We start from the raw sequence: 19,676 nt of genomic DNA, 5'->3' as shown, positions 1-19,676 counted from the left end.
TAAACTCAGCTCGAAATATCAAATGTGTGTAATCGAAGTCTATATAGCTATACGACTTTTGTCTCAAATATGAGATAGAGTAGATAAACTTTTGAGTGATAGATGAGTTCAAGTCTCCACATACCTTTTGTTGATGAAGTTACACAAAATCCCCTTAGTAGTTCTTCGTCTTCAATCGATGAACGCCGTGAAGTCTAAAGATCAACTACACTTTCTATCCTAATCCGAGACTTAGCTATAAGTAGACTAGAAATCAAGACTTATAGTTTTGGAAATTAAACTTGACAACAAGCTTGAGATAGCAACGCTTGCGAGTTCGACCGAGCAATGCTCTAACTCATTCCAAATGCGGTTTAGGTTTTTCTTATCCTCAGGTTTATGCACCTTGTAGTGAATATCAGTTTTTTGGATAAAATGAAAGAATTTTGTTTTTCTTTCAGTATACTTCAGAAAGAAGTGTGGGTATATTCTACCAACAATGAGCAAACTGCTCCTTGGATGAAGGTACTTCAGTTTGGGTATTATGTTTTATAAACATGTCGTGAAGAGGGGTGCAAGAAGAAAAAAAGACAGCGGGACTTAAATATTCACAACGAATAGCTTTATAATAATGTTGTACTTGATTTGGGACTTTGCACTTCCCAATGATTTTTTTTTTGTGGATTTAGAATAGTGTTGTACCTGATTTTACGTAGTGCATACACTCCCGACACTCCTTTCCCCATATAATAATGCTAGAATAACCAAGTTTTATCCCGTGAAAGCTCCTGAAAAATAATTGTGTGGAAGTTAGGGTAGCTACTCTACTATTGCAATCATAAAAGTATATAATTGGGCCTGACGGGTGTAAACTTCGGATTTTCCCGCAGTACACCTAGAATTATTATCCCACTTAATACATGCGAGTTATGTTATCCACGAATTTAACATAATTATTTCGGAGGACCGAATAATACATGCGAGTTACTCCAACTCCTCGTTAGCAACGCGTACCATTCGCAAATTATAACTGTTTGTATTAAATCCCAATTATCCGATCCTTAAGAACTTCGTAGTTTTTCCGAAAACTTACAGACAGGAAGGGTCGAACCCCTGACTACCTTGGTAGTTTTTCCCAAAAATTACGGACACGAAGCGTCGAACTGGAGCCCTGATTCCCTTGGTAGTTTTTCCTAAAAATTACAGACATGAAGGGTCGAACCCACTGGGCCCTTATATACGGTTTATATTAAATCCCAATTATCTAATCCTTAAGAACTTAGTAGTTTTTTCAAAATTTACATACAGGAAGGGTCGAACCTCTGACTTTATGCTTGTTAGTAGTTTTTCCCAACAAATTACAGACAAGAAGGGTCGAACCCCTGACTTTTTTCCTAAAAATTACAGACATGAAGGGTCGAACCCACTGGGCCCTTATATACGGTTTATATTAAAGCCCAATTATCCAATCCTTAAGAACTTGGTAGTTTTTCCGAAATTTACATACAGGAAGGGTCGAACCTCTAACTTTATGCCTGTTAGTAGTTTTTCCCAATAAATTACAGACAGGAAGGATCGAACCCCTGACTCTGTGCTTATTGAATGAACACTTGACCACTGATCCACGCTCTTGTTGTTGAGTGTAATGCAAATATTATATATATATATATATATATTTCAATTTATTTGTAAAATCATATCACCCTCTTAGAAGCTTGTACTAAAAAGTATTTTCTTATCGTTTAGTATACGTCGAATTTTTTTTTGCCAGATTATTATTTTAAAAATGAATTATACACGTATGCATGCCATTCCAAATTATTAACGAATTACGAATCATTGAGAGAATTCTTGATCGAATATAACTTTATTAATCCGAATAATATTCGTACGTTTGCCGATCCGTATATTTGTCGAATTTCGAACTACTAACTAGGCTCCAACTCGGTGTTCAAGTCGCTTGTTTTATGACCATCGCGAATAATCCGCGGATTATTCAATTTTCGATGCGCAAGCCCACCATCTAGAGCTACAATACGGACCATTTTCACTTCCCTCGTACTAACTCGGCCCATTTAACTCATTTCATTTTCAAGGTTTTTACAAAAATTGAGTTTTGAACACATGCCTATAAGAACTAACCACTAAACAAACTACTCTTTGTTGATAAGATTGGTACATATTTTTAAGAACATTTGAAATCCTAAAAACATAAGATAATAACATAACAATGCGTTAAATGGTCTTCTTTTACAATCAATATGTGTCGAATTTGATTTTTAAATGCCGAATTTATATCTATAAAACAAATTATACACGTATGTATATCGTTCTGAATTACTAATGAATCACGAATTGTGTTTTTGACCGAGTTTAACTTCTACGAATCCAAATAATACGGTAGGTATGATGTTTGTACAAATTGTCAAATTCCGAATTACTAACTAGGCTCCATATACTTATTTTTGAAACGTCCATATACCTATTTTTATTTACTTTGTATCATTACTAGGGTATGACCCATGTCGTAATGGCACGGGTTTCAGATGCTCATGTTATTGGTTTTGCCGAATGTTCTAAGTCAGACGCTTGTCCCGTGGTTCTAAAAATGCATCTTCGGTGATTCTTAAATTTGTAACAAATTCATTATGCATTCTACGCTGGTTGTATATTTCAACATGTAGGCATGTACCTTGAACACTCATTAAGTATTATCCTCTCAAAAGACCAATTAAAGTATCATTTTCCAATGTGAAAAATGTTTCTGGTGATGTGCATGATTTTGATGGAATAACGTATTTATGTTGGGAAATTGATGTTGTGGGTGTTGGAATGCCATCGAGTTTTCTTACCGAAATTGAATCATCGAAGCGCAGTATTTAACAGAAACTGTATACAGTGAAGATGCTGTATACAACTCCATGTACTTTACAATGCTCATGAAATGGCATGGGCTAGTCTATGATGAGTCCCACGGTGCTTTTTAAAACTTGCAATGTTCTTGTTGGTTGGTTCGTCAATTTATTATATTAAAAAAAAAAAAAAAAAAAATCCCACAAACTTGCAATAATTTTACCAAAATGAGAAATGTACCATCACAAACTGTCTATCAACTGGTAAATAGTCGTAATCCCGTAGATGAAGTTTTCTTGATAAATACGTGGATTCATCCAAAACTTCATTCCTCTTACAAATACTGTCATTCATATAAGCGTGAAATTTGACCATCTCCATCAAATACTGCTTTTGTTCACTCCCCTTCACTACAAATAAGACGGGACCCATTGGCATATGGAATTCTAATGAAGTAGGTCCACAGCTGCAAATCAAAACTTTACTGTCTTAATTGTGTGACACAGTTTTAGCCTTCATAAAAGTAATCAGTTCAACAAAAATATCATACTATATGGCAAGGTTTTCAGAAGTAATTTATATATATTAGAGTTCAAAAAATGCTGAATTCTCGTGGGGATAAAACAATTATAATGTCAAATGAGTAATCTCAAGCTCAAGCCAGACTAAATAATCTTTCGTTTTTACGAAGCGGTGCTTTTATTGCTTCTCACAAAACTAAAATTCACATGTGCAGTGTGAGATCCCTTGTAGACCCGAAATTATAAACATCACCCTACCATGACTGCGGAAATACAGGAGAAGGATGGGATTACCTACTAAAAAAATATACTTAAGTTGATTACTAACTATGAGAAAATTTACATAAAAAAGGTGAAATTTTGTCCAAAAGGGTCCACAGAAGGTTATTATTATATCCAAAGTGTTAACATAATTAATTTGTCATTATCATCAAAACACAATAAGGGCATGCTAAATGAGATTGATTAAATGTTATCGAACTACTTACAAAAAAAAAAAAAAAAACATGTCAGGATTTTCATTGATTTAGAATTTAAGAAACCTGCAGTTGTTTAAGGTATCATGCAACACTGGCATTGGATGATAAGGGCCATAGGCCTGGTGGACTACTTCAGTAAGATAGAAGCTGAGTGCTTAGAGCAGTGATAAACCTTACCACTACCTGCGGACTGTGTCAACGAAGAAAGGATGTTGAATCATGCGTGTAAAGGATCTTATCGCAGTTTAGTGACCAATCTATGAAGGACCCTATGACTGCACAAAACATAGGGCGATGACTATTGCCTTCGTAGCACAAAGAGAATATTAAAAAAAGTACACAACGCATTCACTCTAAACCATGCACTACATAAAAGCAACATAAGGAAAATAAGGTAACTCAACTGAACTTCTGCATTTGAGCTCCACTTTATCAAGTACAACATGGAAGCATCGATGACCACCATTGCAGTCCCTCCAAGGAAAAAAATCTGAAGCATAATTGGATGACAATTATAGGTTTTGAGGAAATGCATAATAAAAAGAAATGACAATAATTTACCTTATAGTTCGATGTGTTGCATACATTTTTCATTTCGCAGTCCTACATAATGTACACAAAATGACTGATTCAGTACTCCCCGTAAAATGGTTCGTTTCGAAGTGAAAAACTTGGCATTAATACTGATATTGGGGTGAGAGCTTTGAAACCATTAAAATTATAAGAGAAGATGAATCATAAAGCAGCAACATGCAAATTCTCCATAGTTGGTTCTCTTAGGCATGAAATCTTCCAAGACCTTCGCAACAACGGTCTTCTTCAAACTGAAAGGTACTCACTATTGAGATGCCAATTCAGAACAAACCAATATTGAAGAACTGTTGTGCAGTGTAAAGAATCGCTACATGTATCGACGTATAACACCGATGTTCTACTCTTATAATTCACAAATATGCATTACACTGGATATACAGTTATGGGGGCAGAGAATTGTTAATCATGAATTAAAGAAAATCAGTTTTAGCACCTAAAATAAGCTTGCAACTATGTGTTGGACCTACGTATCTCTCTGGCTTTTGCAACATCTAAATTAGACATAAAGAGTACAAAACACAACGCTTATAACATGAACTTCTAGATTTATGTTGGTTATTATCCGTGCTTAGCAATAGGAACTTATAAGGGATTCCTCCCTCATGTCTACCAAAGTAATGGTTTCAAACACAAAATGGAGGTCTACATGGATACAATGAAATTAACCAATCATTCAACTGTTGAAAAAAGTTAAAATGACAAACACTAACTTGTTAACAATAACTTCAAATGCATTTTGATTCCTTTTACACACACTAATTGGTTCGTTGACGGAGACATGAGTTTATTGCAGGAAAACACGAAATAGTTATTATAGGGGTGATGGTGGATGGATGGACTAAAAAAGGTACCTTTACTTTGAGATCAACTGTGTTCAGCATATAAAATGCATTATCCTAAGACTCCATGATCATTGCTGTCAGAAGGAAGAATCATATTTTTTCCAAAAATCAGAACCAATTAAAAGAAAGAAAGAAGAAAAAAAGTCGAAATATTGCAACACCACACACACAGGTGAGTCAGGTGACATTACCACATAATCCTCACAGTTGGTTCATGATTTTTTCCCACTATCTTTCCAAAAGTTGAAAGAGCACTGTTTGTATAAAAAAATACCCAACATTTCACTCAAAATGGTCGTATTACTAACGAAAGAAAGAAAGACACGAACATAAGAATGAAATTTAAGGGAAAGAAAACTATAAGTAAGAAAGTAGATATATTGTTTTTTGTATTTTTTATCAAGTATGAGCAACAAAGTAGAAAATTATGGTCGTATTTTTTATCAACTAAATTGGAGTTGAGAGCATCCATTGCCTCTTTCCAAATGCTAACAAAAAAAAAAAAAAAAAAAAACTGAAATTGTTGTTATAAAGCTAACTCCAAATGGTCTTTTGGTTATATACCTTTTAGTTACACACCCTAAGTGTTTAAAATTCCACTAAACTCTAACTGGTTAGCTAGAAATTGGTGGAGAAATACAGTGTCATTAATTTCGTTATCTTCTTCCAATCTCTTCTTAGATCTTTCGAATGGCCATGTGTCTCAAAAGACAAATAAAAATGCTTTAAAATGGCCATACAAAATTGAAAATTTTAATAAAAAAAAGATTAAATTCATGGATTCAGGGTAAGTGAGTTAACAAACTTCAACCACAAAAACCATTGTGTGTATAGGAAAAAACTAAACGAAAACAACCAACAAAGACCAAAACAATAATTACAAAGATTGGTCGATGATCAATCAGATGGCTCCGGAAATGGGTACCTGAAATTACAATCAAATCTAATCTTTCGAAAAAGAACCTATAAAATCAAAAGATAAATAATAACGTCCCACACACCTATCGAATTTACAATGACCAAAATGAATCAGACCTGGGATCATAGAAATAAGAACCACAGTTGATGCGTGTGGGTATATAAGATCCGTGCAATCTTATCAAGAGATGAATTACTATTGAACCGCAACATGAACCTGCCGATTCTAATACTACTGCTGAATTTGAAATCGTAAGAGAATCGAAGATACACACCAATTACGCTGACGCAAAGAAACCGCAACCTGTTTCATCAAATAAGAACAACAAAACCTAATTCGAAAATTAAACCTGATGAAAAAGAAATTGACTAATTAAAAGAGATCAACATACTAACCCTCTTGAAAAAAAAAGGTCTTAGTAACCCTCTTTTGAATTCCAATCGCCCATTTGAGATATGCTTGAAAAAATGGCCAAACAGCTGCAGAGAGAATATTTGAGATTAAAAAGAGGTGAGGGAAAATATATGAAGAGATTGGGAAATATGAAACTGATCGATTAAAAAAGAATGGAAGTAGTACAACTGACTAAAATGAAACGGCTTGATAAAATGGAGAAGAAATAATAAAACCTACAAAAATGAAACGTATCAAATTTAATGTCTTACCATCGAGCATAACGAAACATTAAATCAATCTTGACCATTCTCTATATAGCCAAAATGTAGATCTCCGTCCAACAGTAAAAGCATACATATCTTTTCTACTGCCATAGCATATAGATACTTAGAATTAATCTAGACCGTCTTTTATAGATGTCCGTCCATATAGAAAAACACCACTGTCCCTTATAATATAGATATATATATAATTGTAGAGTACAAATGACATTTCATATGAAATCTCAAATCTTGAATTGCGTTCCATTTAAAAGCCTATGATAATTCAAAAGAGTTATACTATCCGTCAGAAAAGGTATTCAGATGACCTTCCAAAACTTGCAACAATTATGAGTATGGAGGAAATTTTCGTTTGGTCCTTTTTTAGGAGGTCCCAAGACTGTTTGGTCTAGTTGGAAAAGGTGTTTCCTGTTTGGTCCGTGATTATTTGAAAATATAAAATGGACAAAAATACCATTTCGTACTATTTTAGCATTAATTTCCTTAACTTTTCTATTTCCATAATTATTTGAGTTCATGCTCCCTGATGAACTCTAAACTTCCTACTTTTTTCTTGTAGGAGTTCATTCTGTTTGATGAACTATCAAGTGTTTAGTAATGCTTTTTGTAGATTTGAGTTCATTCTTAAAAATGAACACACAACAAAAAATTCATTATTATGAACAAAAAACAGAGTTCATTCGTCAAAATGAACACCCAATCAAGGTTCATTATTATGAACAGAAATGAGAGTTCATTTTTTCAAATGAACATCAAGTCAAAGTTCATTATTATGAACAAAAATCAGAATTCATTCGTCAAAACGAACACCTATCAAAAACAACCTAATTCAAACCTTAAACAGAGTTCATTCTTTAACATGAACGCACAACAAAAATCCATAAAAATTGGAAGTTCATTTAAAAGCGTAGAACAAATATCAGAGAAACGTAAATCTTCATCGTCTTCATCAACTTCAACAGCAGCAGCAGCAGAAAAGAAAAAACTAAAAATCTTCATCATCTTCGACCACAACAACAACAATAGCAGCAAAAAAACGTAAAAAATCTTCATCATCTTCATCATCATCGTCGACGTCTTCATCATCATCGCACTCATCATCGTCATCTTCATAAGCAAAGAATAAAGAAGAAGAAACGGAGAGAGAAAGTAGGGGGGAAAATTCTAAAATGATTCCCAACTCTCTTAATAATTGAGTATATATAGTTCCAAAAGAGTGTTTATGTCGCTATCAAAAGATAATTACATCATCATGACGTCATCCCGCATAGGCATTCCTATGACTAAACAATAATTTCTAGGTCCAAACATTAATATATATATTTTAAAAATTGACCAAATAGACCATTGACTAGGTCAACACGACCAAACTCATTCTTTTGAAGTATTATTTTTAGGACTATATTTAGTTTCTACTATGAGTATGGATACAAATCATGTTTGTGTAACTATACTTGGTAACATATATTTAGGTGGATATTTTGTCGTGGTACTTTTGATCAAACTTTTTGTTCTATTTATCTTTCAACAACTATACAACCAGGCGATATGCTCTTACTTGTTCAGGTGCTCTTACTTGTTCAGGTAACTTGGGCATGGCAACCTATCCAAAAGGCCCCGTTTCATTTGGGATCGGATGGGTTGTAAAGCACACCTCGTTTGTTATATATAGAGTGAGAGACTAAAGAAGAAACTAGCTGAATTAACTTGAGCGGCTTTGTACATTTATAGTTGATGAGAAATAATCAACTAACCCAACCAAAAGGAACAGAGAGAAGAAAATAAGCAAAACACTCACTCCAGCACCTATATAGAATGTTGTGAATTTCTTAACAGTAAATAACACAACCGCTTCGAGGAAAAATGATCATCATGGTTGAATGAACTGCAGCACTCATCATCCATCCCACAAACCATTGAAAACCCGCTTACCACCCAGGTGCCTCCTAGCTTTTGTGGTCTTCTGTGTTTTCTTTCTCCCTTTTTGCATTTTTAAAAAGAATGGCGATTGGTACCCCACCTAGACTTCCTACTGAACGGCCTGCAAGCCTCTATACTGAGATCAACCGCTGCAGCAAGTGCCATGGATATGGAAGCATCCTCCACACATGTCACATGCCGCATAGCCAGTTGCACCAATGGCTTACTGTGCTTCCCTTCACCCTGCACCCTACAATTCATCACAAATCCCCCCACTACTGGCCCAACTGATGGGAAGTCTCCACTGCTTTGTGGGCTTGGCAACGGAGTGGCTGCCAGGGTCTGCCTGTCCGTGTCAATAAAGAATTCCCCACCCTTGTCAGCACTAATCAACATCTCGGAGACTAGGAGTCCACCATCTTGTCCTCCCTCCGGTAGAAGGTGAAATCGGCAGCATATTGAGTCTCTCATGCCTCGAGCTTGCCCCAGGGTTGCCAGCTCTCATGCCCACAGGCATCGGGGAGAACAATTAACCAAGCACCTGGATTGGAGCGTGCAACACGATCACAACCTGTTGATGGCACAAAGGGAGTGGTCATGAAAGCGGCAGCAACTGCCGAACCAGAGAGGTCATGGATCATCACCTTCCACCCCTTCCTCTCCCTTCTTTCAATCTCTTGATCACTCCCACCACTGGAGCTTTTCCAGTAATTGTTTACAGGGTCAAGCAGAGGTGCCCTGTTGTGTAAGCAAACACCAGATGAGTTAAAACCAAAACAAACGGAAGAAAAAACACCCATGTAAAAACTATCATACAGAATATTGGTGATAATGATTGGCTGGCTTAAAAAAAGGTAAGCCAGACTCTGTGTCGTAACCATATCTTAGTCTTGCTAAGTGTGCATCTGTGTGCATGCCTGCATGGAGCTGACTGTAGTTGGTCATTATGCAAACTACTTTTCACTTTCCTCATTAGCATAGAGCAGACAATCTAATATGTTCTGGGTCTAGTCATAGTACACATCAACAGAGAAGTGAAGCAACAAAAAAAATGCATGGTTCTTACCGCCTATCGCGACTGAACTTGCAACTAAAAATAGGCTGTTTGATGCAACCTTGAAGCTGAACTATCTGGGGACTCAGAGTGGTCTCATCTTCGAACTGGAAAACATATCTAGGATCAAGATCAAGCTTCACAATAAGATGCAGTTCTACTGCCAATTTGGCGCTCTCTTGCTTGTTCTTGCTAATGTCAACCCACCCACTATGAAGCAACACTGGTTTCCCTTCTCCCCACTCACGGCTCACCTTCAATTTAAATGTCCCAATCTGCTGCTTCTTACTACTAATGCCGCAATGGAACCCCTGTCTAGATTTGAAAACAGAGACATCCAAATACGCCATAGAAGTATGGAAACGCCTAGGAGCTAATAATGCTTTCAAATTAGATTCTTCGAGATAGAAGCAACTGGCAATATTTTGTGGGTCTGGAGTAGCAGATTCTGGTGAGGTTATAAAGGGGATTGATGTAGTTTGAACTGGAAAGCCTCGGAGACGGATCTCACACATCCATGAGGAAGAGGGAGCATCAATTTCTGTTTTTGAAGACCTTGAAGCCGCTACGGGATCTCTCAAACCCAGTGACCCAATTGACAACCTCACAAAGGCTTTGGGATCCATCAGTGTCACAAAGCTTGCTCCATTATATCAAATATTGGAACTTCAACTCTGTCAAGATCCCTGTTAAGGTACACAAACAGTCATGTCGGATCAAGCTTGTGGATTTAATGGGACGTATTAAGAAGAAAAAAAGGCCCAAAACATAGATGACAGAAGCAAATAACAAACTAACCAGGTTACATACTGTACAGTAGTTAACTGGGGGGAACAAGAATGTAGTTCCATCAGTTATTTTTTATTTTCATTTTTTCTACGCATGAATGAGAATTAGAGTCTACGTACAACTGGAAGTTCTACAGTTTAATTCAGGAGGAAGTAGACAAAGTCATCAATTCTCAGTTGAGTACAGATGCTGTTGGATAATCATTAGTGCAAATGCTATCCATTTGGTTCTTAGTCCACCCACCAAAGGACATTTTCTAAAATTGTTGTTTCAGAACTGCAGATATGAACTGAAGTAATTTACTTAAACCATAACATGTCTAATCAGTGCTGCCACACCCTATACTGATTTGTTGTGAGTTTTCCTAGGCACCATGAACATACATGACGAGGTACTTTGTTGTTTACTTGTTTCAACAAATAAGTAAAGTAATTATGTGCTTCTTTATCATAGAGACCATTTTCAATCCAACACACCCACTATGAAATCAATTTTTCCATTTCCGAAGTAATGAAAAAGACTCAAAGAAGCAGAGTGAAAAAATCAAAAAAGTGTCTATAACTGTAAAGAAATTAACTAACCAGAGGATTTCAAATTACAAGATCTAATAATAGTAACTTTTTAACCGACAATCAAATCCTAGTACTAGACATAAAACAGAAGGAAAGACTGTTTTTATTGTTCAAGTTTGGTATTTTCTTTACAAAGTGTAAAAGTGAGTGAAGTTCTAATAAACATTAGACAGACAACTTTACTAGAAAAGAATATACTACCTTTCATTCAAGGGAAAGAAGATACCAAAACCTCCTTAACTATATAGAACATAGTACCTAAGAGAGTTCTTTCCCCTGCCAACATCCAGATATTCAATTACCACAAAACAAAATCATCTGAATGTTATCTTTAGCAGCAGGCCCTAGACAATCAGTGTCCAATGTCAAAGCTAATTCTCGGACCAGAACGACGCACCCATCCTCTGGTCTGGTGTGCTGCCATAATCTGCACGATCATCGCTATCGCGGTGATAATCACGGGGCTCGTCGTGTTTGCAGGCTACATGATTATCAGACCGAGAGTCCCTTATATCAGTGTCAACTACGCTAATCTAGACCAGCTAAATTACAGTCAGACAGGACAAGTGAACCTCCAGATATCTCTTAACATCAGGGCAGAAAATGAAAACGCTAAGGCACACGCAAGCTTCTCTGATGTAAGTTTCATTCTCAATTTCCATGGATTGAAGATTGCCCAATTAAGGGCTGATCCATTCGACGTGCCTAAGAACGAGTCGGTCAATCTTGCTTACGTTGTTCCATCCATGTCAATTCCATTAGAACAGGATGCTATGGAAGACATGGATGCATCATTGAAACAGAACAAAATATCATTTAATCTTAAAGGCGACGCAAGAACAAGATGGAGGGTGGGTATCTTAGGGTCTGTGAAGTTTTGGAGTCACTTATCTTGTCAACTCAATTTCTTTGCTAACAATGGTAGCAGTATAAACACTGATTGCAGTTCGAAGTCTAAATAATGTAAAAATTCATCCATTTATTGTTTTCTTTCTTCGCTTTTCTTGATACAGTATCAAAATGTCAGTAACCTTTTTCCCTAAATTACATATGATCATGAGCTGAACAAGGAGTAAATTTCAAAAATTCAATTTTAAATAACATTTAATATACATATCAATTGGCAATAAGATAAAAACTCTGGGCAAGAACAAAAAAGTTCAGAAAATTGAAAGGAAAAGGAAGAAAAAAAAGGTATAGGCGCACACCTTTATACGAAGCTTTAACAATTTTCTTTTATTTCTGCAACTGAAATCAAGAACAGACCACCTGGCACAAATTAGTGAGAACCCAGACTATATTTAAAAAAAAAAAATCCTAAAATTCCTTTGCTATTAACTAGTAGTAGTAGTATTACTCACTAGCAAACCCATAATTATAATAAGGTTATTCTTTGAAGTTGGAAGCCTTTGATATGTTTAGACCCACCAGTAAAAAGAAAAGGGAAGAAAATTGGTTATTTAGGTAGTAGTTTTTCTCTGAAAATATCTTTTGAAGGGAAAAATTAAAGTTACTTTCTTGGGCAAAGAAAAAGAAAAGCTGATCAATTATGATTAGCAAAAATTGGGATGGGAATTATGAATATCCAAAGGTGAACCCTAATTTGGTGTTACGAATGGAGCCTAACAGAAAGTTGAATGAAGAAAGTGATGATGACCATGTAATTGGGGAAGATAGACTAGTGAGAGTTAAGTAAAGGGAACGAACAAACTAATAATAAAGGAAGTTCTAAGAGCAACTGCAGTGGTGCGATCAAAATCAAAGATCAAAGATCAAAAAAAAGATTAAAATTTGGGTTTAGTCCGTGTTGTGACGCAACGGTACATGATTAAAATTTCATCAGGCGGTCCGTTCCATTTTTTTTTTTTGTAAAATTTCATCAGGCGGACTTTAAAAGTCCGCCCCATTTTTTGTAAATTTAAAATTTCATCAGGCGGACTTTAAAAGTCCGCCCCATTCTTTGCAACTTTCATCAGGCGGACTTTAAAAGTCCGCCTCATTCTTTTTTTTTTTATTTAATTAAAATTTCATCGGGCGTAATTTAAATCTCCGCCCGTTAACAAGCGTACTTTAAATTTACGCCCAGCAACAAGCGTACTTTAAATTTACGCCCGACTATATTAGAATTTGGGATTTGGTCGCGACCATATTTGATCTGGGATTTGATCTTTGGTTGGGATTTGATATTTACTCCGTCCCACTGTGTTACGATCTCATCCCAAATTTTTGGTTATACTCGCCCACTGTGGAGGCTCTAAAAGAAGAGAGATGGAGGGAGAGAGGACGAATGGGAAAATGCTGATAAAAGAAGAGAGAGGGGGGAGGGAGATGACGATGTAGTTAATCTGGAATACAGCTGTATTCAGAGAGTTTTCATGGAATCACTATCACACACACTCACGCACCAGAATCGAATACTACTACTACATAAAAATATGGAATTGTTTTAATATCTACTTTTATTTTATTCTATTCTAATTGGTTTATACGTCTGTATTACATGATTTTTAGTTGGTGTCTTACCGAAATTACAACTTTTATTTTTATTTTGAGATTACTCGATAGTAACAAATAAGCATCGGTATGCATAAATATTGCTTTTTTTTTTCTTAAGAAAAACATCATGGGATTAACAAAGAAAAGAGTTACAAACTTGGTTCAAGTTTTCTTCCTAGCAAGGGAACTGGGAAAAAAAAGGGAGAGAAGACCAAAGACCCTTAACACTAAGTTTTCTAGCCCGACTTGCAAGCCGGTCTGCTAGAAGGTTATTCACACGATTAACATACATAACTTTACAAGACACTGAACATAAAAATAAGTTCCGACACTGATCAAGAAGATCGCTACTCCTCCAATCAATGCTTGAACTGCCTCCATTAACAAAATCAACCAGTTGAAGACAGTCGCTTAAGATAACCACTTTGGCAAGACTCATCTCTTCTGCCCAAGAGAACGCCAAAATAAGAGCAGCAGCTTCAGCACCCACTGCATCTTGCATCAAGCCAAAGTCTGAGCGCGAATCTCTTATATTTCCTGCTGTGTCACACCAAATAAGACCCAAACCCATTTTAAATTTTTTATAAGAACCATCAATAAAGATAAAATGATCAATTTCATGAATAGGGAGCTTCAAAACCCTGGAAATACCAACAGAACATGATCTAGGAGAAATATAAGAGTTAATCAGAGTCTTGGTCTCCAAGATGATCTTGTGCAGATCAATAGGAGAGTTTCTGAAGAGTACATTACACCTTAACTTCCATATAGACCACATAACAATTGCGCCTATACTAGGCCAAGAGACTTTGTAAGGAGAAATACCAAAATCAGTATTATACCAATATAGGAAAATATCATCCAAGTCATCATAATCTGTAAGTACCATATGCTGAAGAGAGAGACCAAACCAAACATGAGAAGCCACAAAACAATTCACAAAAGATGTAATATTGTTTCATCATTACTAAGACAGAGGGGACAAGTAGTATCCACATGAGGGTTATAAAACTGAAGTAAGGAATTAACTGGAATCATATTAGCAAAAAATTTCCATAGAAAGTACTTAATCTTCGGCAGACAATCAACATCCCAGACTTTTCTCCAAAAAGAGGAGTCCCCATAAGAACCAAAATCATTCATGTAGACTTTATAGGCTGACTTAATCGTAAATTTACCGTTCCTTGTGTGAGACCACATTAACTTATCATTTGTATTGTGATTTAACCTAATAGACCTAATTCTAATAACATCCTCTGGCGAGAAAAGAACCGATAAAAGATTAACATTCCAATCTCTAGTTTGATTATCAATAAGATCATTAACAAAAATATAGCTATTATGATTAGGATTAGAAGAAGAAAGAGGAAAATTAATCCCTTGAATCCATGAAGAGTCCCAAATTTGTAGTGCATTTTCCATTATTGATTTTCACTACTGAGTTGGCTCTAATGAAGTGTAGGCTGTTAATAATGCCTTTCCAGATCCATTAAGAGGTATCAGCAGCTTTATCAATTTCAAGTAAATTCTGGTTAGGGAAATATGTATCTTTTAAGAATACAAAAAGCAGAATATTCGGATTATTCAAGACTCTCCAACCAAGTTTACATAAGAAAACTCTATTTGTAGCAAAAGAATTTCGAATACCTAGATCACCATTTAATTTGGACTTACCAATATCAGCCCAAGATCGAAAATAAGCAGCATGTTTTGGATTCTTTTTGGACCACCAGAAAGTTCTTTGAATCAAATCAATTCTGGAAGTAACAGTTTTCGGCAAAGGAAAGCAAGCCATATGATAAACTGCTAAAGTAGAGAGAACGTGTTTTGTGACCACAGTTCTGCCAGCAACATTTAAGTTTTTTTTTTTTGTATAACTTAATCTAGAATAAAAAAATTCAATAATAAATTCAAAGGATTTTGTTTTATCTTTTCCTATGAATAAAGGCGTGCCACGGTATTTTTCAAAGCTACTAAGAAATTTCATTTTCAGAGTTCTAGCTAACAATTTAATATGTTTGTGATGCATCTTACCACTGGTGATGAAACCCGACTTATCAAAATTGATAGCTTGTCCAGACGCTTTAGCAAAGACATTAATCACCTTTAACAGATTCCTAGCATATGTAGTCGATGCTTTTGAAAACAACATACAATCATCAGCAAAAAATAAGTGTGATATAGAAGGACTGTTTTTCCTAAACTTAAAACCCTGAATCAGCTTGTCATCTTCAGCTTTTATAAGTAACTGAGAGAGAACTTCCAACAAAGAATAAAAACATAAGGCGACAAATAATCACCCTGCCTAATACCCCTGGATGTAAATAAAGTCTCACCCGGCGAGCCATTAACCAAAACGGAGTAAGAAACTGTAGTAATACACTGAAAGATGAGATGGCACCAAACTTCAGAGAAACCAAGCTTCTTAAAAAAACAATAATAAAAGGTCATTCTAGCCTATCAAAATCCTTAGAAAAATCCATCTTGATAGTTTTATGACCATTTTTAGAGTTTTTCTTTTTCTTTTTAAAAGCATGAAGTATTTCATGGGTCATAACTATATCATATATCTGTCTATTAGCAACAAAAGCCGATTGATAAGGCGAAATTAAAGAATCCGGTATGGGTTTGAGGCGATTAGTTAGAATTTTTGAAATAATTTATATATTACATTTGACAGACTAATCGGTCTGAAATCATGAGGGGAAGTAGGATTTTTTATTTTAGGGATTAAAGTGATGAAAGTAAAATTAGAATGTTTAAGGAGAAATTTATTTCTGAAAAAACTCTGAACACGAGACACCACTTCAGCATGAACTATATCCCAATTGTCCTTAAAGAAACCAGACTGGAAACCATCTGGGCCTGGAGAACTCCAAGGTGCCATATTACAAACTGTGTCCTTGATTTCACTAATGGAAGGAATGGCAACTAGAGTATCATTCATATCATCGGTGATAATAGGATTAATATACCTAGGATTGGATGAAGTAAATATCTTTTTAAAATGTTGCAAAAGAATATCAGCAATCTGCTCTCTATTTTCTAACCAGTTTCCTTGACCATCTTTAATGGAGTGAATAGTATTGTACATGTTTCTGAGTTTAACCGTGTTATGGAAGAAATGAGTATTTCTATCATACTGAGTACAATAATTTATCCTAGATTTTTGTTTGTAAAAAAAGTGTTCGATTTCATACCAGTAGTCCAATTGCCTAGAATAATTCAAGATATATTCACCTATCTGAGGATTATAAGGTAAACCTTGAAGTTTCTCTATTTCAGAATTCAATCTTCCTATGGTATTTTCTATATGTCCGAAAGAATTGATGTTCCATTTAATTAACTCCTATTTCACATTGTTGAGTTTATTGACCATAACAAAACTAAGGGAACCTTTCACACTAATTGACCATGACTTAATAAGGATACCCTTGAACTCTGGATTGAGCGGCCAACATTTAAAAAAATTATAAGGAATGTTAATATTCCTTTCTCCATGAAAGTAATTGATCATGATGGGACTATGATCAGAGTATATTATTCCTAAGTTAGTGACTCTGGTATGAGGAAGAGCAGACACTCATTTATCATTCATAAGTCCCCTATCTAACTTTTCAAAAATCAAATCTAAAGGGTTTTTGAATCTCCTATTGCACCAGGTGAAAGGATTTCCATAAGAAACTACTTCATTCATATTCATCTTTAAGAGGTATTCTCTAACAAAGTTGGGTGGAAAAGATTTTTCAGGATTCCCACTCTGTTTTTCAGAACTATGCAATATAAAGTTGAAGTCACCTACCAATAACCAAGGATTTTTGTTATTATCATTCATACTGTTAAGAAAGCTCCATTGATTTTTCATACCAGCAAGATTTAAGGACCCATAAATGAAGGAAATGACATAATTTTTGACTGTAGGCGTAATATCACATAAAATATGAATCATGTTAAGCGAACAACCAAGAACTTCAATAGTTGACTTTCCAAAGTAACCAAGAGCTAGACCACCAGATTTACCATTTGAAGAACTGAAAACCCAAGAATCATAAGGCAAGTTATGCGTGTATTTTTTAACTACATCTTCATCCACTATAGTTTATAAAAGACAAACACAATCTATTTTGTTTTTCCTAATCAAATTAGACAAGTGCCTCTATTTTTTATCAGAGAAACACCCATTCATATTCCAAGACAAAAACTTCATTTAAGAAGAGAGAACAAACAGCTAAAAGGAATTCAGGTAAGACAACAAAGATATGAATAATAAAAACAGCAGTAAGAGGGATCAAATTATAAAGAGAGCTTTAACTAGCAAATGATCAAGAATACAAAAAAAAATGCAAGGAGTGTATAAGAAAACTTACAAGGTCATGAGCTGCAGGAGGTTCCGCATCCATAGAGTCTGAGTCCATCATGATATCTATTTTTTTTTCAAATTCTTCATCAGTAACAACAGGTTCAGGTGGAAGAGATGCTAAAGGTACCGGTTCAAGAATTAACTTTTCATTGAAACCTTCATTCTGATCAGCAGTGAAAGTAAAACCATTATTCTGACTTGAGTGCAAAAACCCTTCAGAGGAGTAGTTCATTTCTAAGAAAGAGTTGAAAATAAAACCCCCAGAAGTGAATACAGACTGAGCAACATCATTACATGAAGTAGACCAAAAGATGCTAGAATCAGAATTGAACTGAATATTAGAAAGGCCTAAACTCCCTGTATTGAATGATTTTTCCGGGGGAGGAGAAAAAGCAGGCACATAAGAAACTGGAGGCCAACGAGGAGTAGGCATCATAACAAAATAAGACGAAGCTGAGCTAGAACCAAAATAAACTGATTCAAAAACTGTTAGAGCTCTTTTTCCTTTTCTGTCATGAGAAAGACCATCAACAACAAACGACACATTTTCAAAAGACGAAATACCATCAGAGTTCAAAAGGGAATGAGACTTCCCAACAGAAGATGACTGAGAATTGACATGCTCTCTAATAGTCAGAGCAGAAGCCCTAGGCTTAAGAGAGGAAAAAACGGGAGCAAAAATCGAAGAACCATAGTTTCTGACAGATACAGAGGGTTGTAAACTGACAAAAAACGCAGAAGGCTTCGAGTGATCTTCCGAAACAGCAGCAGCATCAACAATATCCTTTCCTTTCATTGAATTTGAAATTTCACCAGCTTCAAAATTAGGCTTCACATTTTTGACAGCAACATGAGTAGCTCTAGGCGTTGGATCCGGTAAATCCCTTACAAAGATTCTCATCTGAATCTCCCTGCATCTAATCTCATCATGATAAAGAACAAAACATCTTTTGCAGGCTCGAAACGGCAGCTTAGGGTAAAAAGCTGTCATATAATATGTTCTCCTACTGGTATTGATGACTACTTTTCTTGTTAAAGGAGTTTTCAAGGGTACCATCAACTTGGCCTCATACAGACTCCCAACTGGAGAATCCGCCGAGACAAAAGAACCAATCTGATCTAAGACTTCTCTAGCTCTCCCTTTGTTGACCAAATCAGAATGAACTAGAATTTGGACTGGCATCAATGTTTTTTCCCAAACCAGATCAAAAATAGACTCAAGATTACCTAATGGCTGAACTGCAAGGAGTTGGCCAAACAAAAGAGTAGGCCTAGAAAGGAAAGCTAAGTCTCTATCCTAACTTTTCGAATTTTGAATGCCCATACCTTGCATATATGGCTTAGCAAGCTTAAAGTCTGGAAAATTGATAGTCCAGATTCTATTGAGATGGTGCTTGACAGAAGTCTTATGATAATTACAAGTATCATCACAAAGCAATGCAGAAAACCTAAAAAGAAATTCCTCCACATCCTCATCTAAGTCCAGGACTCTAACTTGAGCAGCAGAAATAGCCATAGAGAACTAAGAAGAAAGTTTCAGAAAATGTGAAATAAAGAATACAGAGAAAGATGAGTAACAAGGAGGAAGAAAATGTGGGAGTATAAAGAGAAAAAATAAGTA

The 19,676-nt window shown here is 35.6% G+C and overlaps 2 protein-coding genes and 1 pseudogene across 7 annotated transcripts; 1 reads left to right on the top strand and 2 right to left on the bottom strand.

Annotated features, from left to right (window-relative positions):
• Positions 1–2,983: 2,983 nt before the first annotated feature.
• Positions 2,984–6,816, bottom strand: LOC113301929. 6 transcript variants are annotated; one of them, XR_003336546.1, is made up of 9 exons: positions 6,767–6,816; positions 6,583–6,666; positions 6,304–6,490; positions 5,460–5,522; positions 5,278–5,342; positions 4,394–4,435; positions 4,237–4,322; positions 3,896–4,107; positions 2,984–3,298 (listed from the first exon to the last, which is right to left on the bottom strand). XR_003336546.1 is itself a non-coding variant. In XM_026550763.1 (4 exons), the coding sequence occupies exons 1-4, from the start codon at positions 4,582–4,584 to the stop codon at positions 3,052–3,054; spliced, it is 417 nt and encodes a 138-aa protein (XP_026406548.1). In that variant the 5' UTR covers positions 4,585–5,271; the 3' UTR covers positions 2,984–3,051. The 6 variants fall into 6 exon arrangements, 1 of the variants encoding a protein (XP_026406548.1); XR_003336543.1 differs by having other exon boundaries at positions 6,583–6,810; XR_003336545.1 differs by having other exon boundaries at positions 4,005–4,107; positions 6,583–6,810.
• Positions 6,817–8,546: 1,730 nt separating this feature from the next.
• LOC113301927 lies at positions 8,547–12,895 on the bottom strand (annotated as a pseudogene).
• On the top strand, positions 11,411–12,392 carry LOC113301928. Its single transcript, XM_026550762.1, has one exon. It carries the CDS (start codon positions 11,562–11,564, stop codon positions 12,159–12,161), a length of 600 nt encoding a protein of 199 aa, XP_026406547.1. The 5' UTR covers positions 11,411–11,561; the 3' UTR covers positions 12,162–12,392.
• Positions 12,896–19,676: the final 6,781 nt, after the last annotated feature.

The sequence above is a fragment of the Papaver somniferum genome, chromosome 8, assembly GCF_003573695.1.
Source record: "Papaver somniferum cultivar HN1 chromosome 8, ASM357369v1, whole genome shotgun sequence".
NCBI lineage: Eukaryota > Viridiplantae > Streptophyta > Magnoliopsida > Ranunculales > Papaveraceae > Papaver > Papaver somniferum.
Note: the sequence above shows the minus strand (reverse complement) of the source record. Positions and strands in the feature narration are given on the sequence as shown.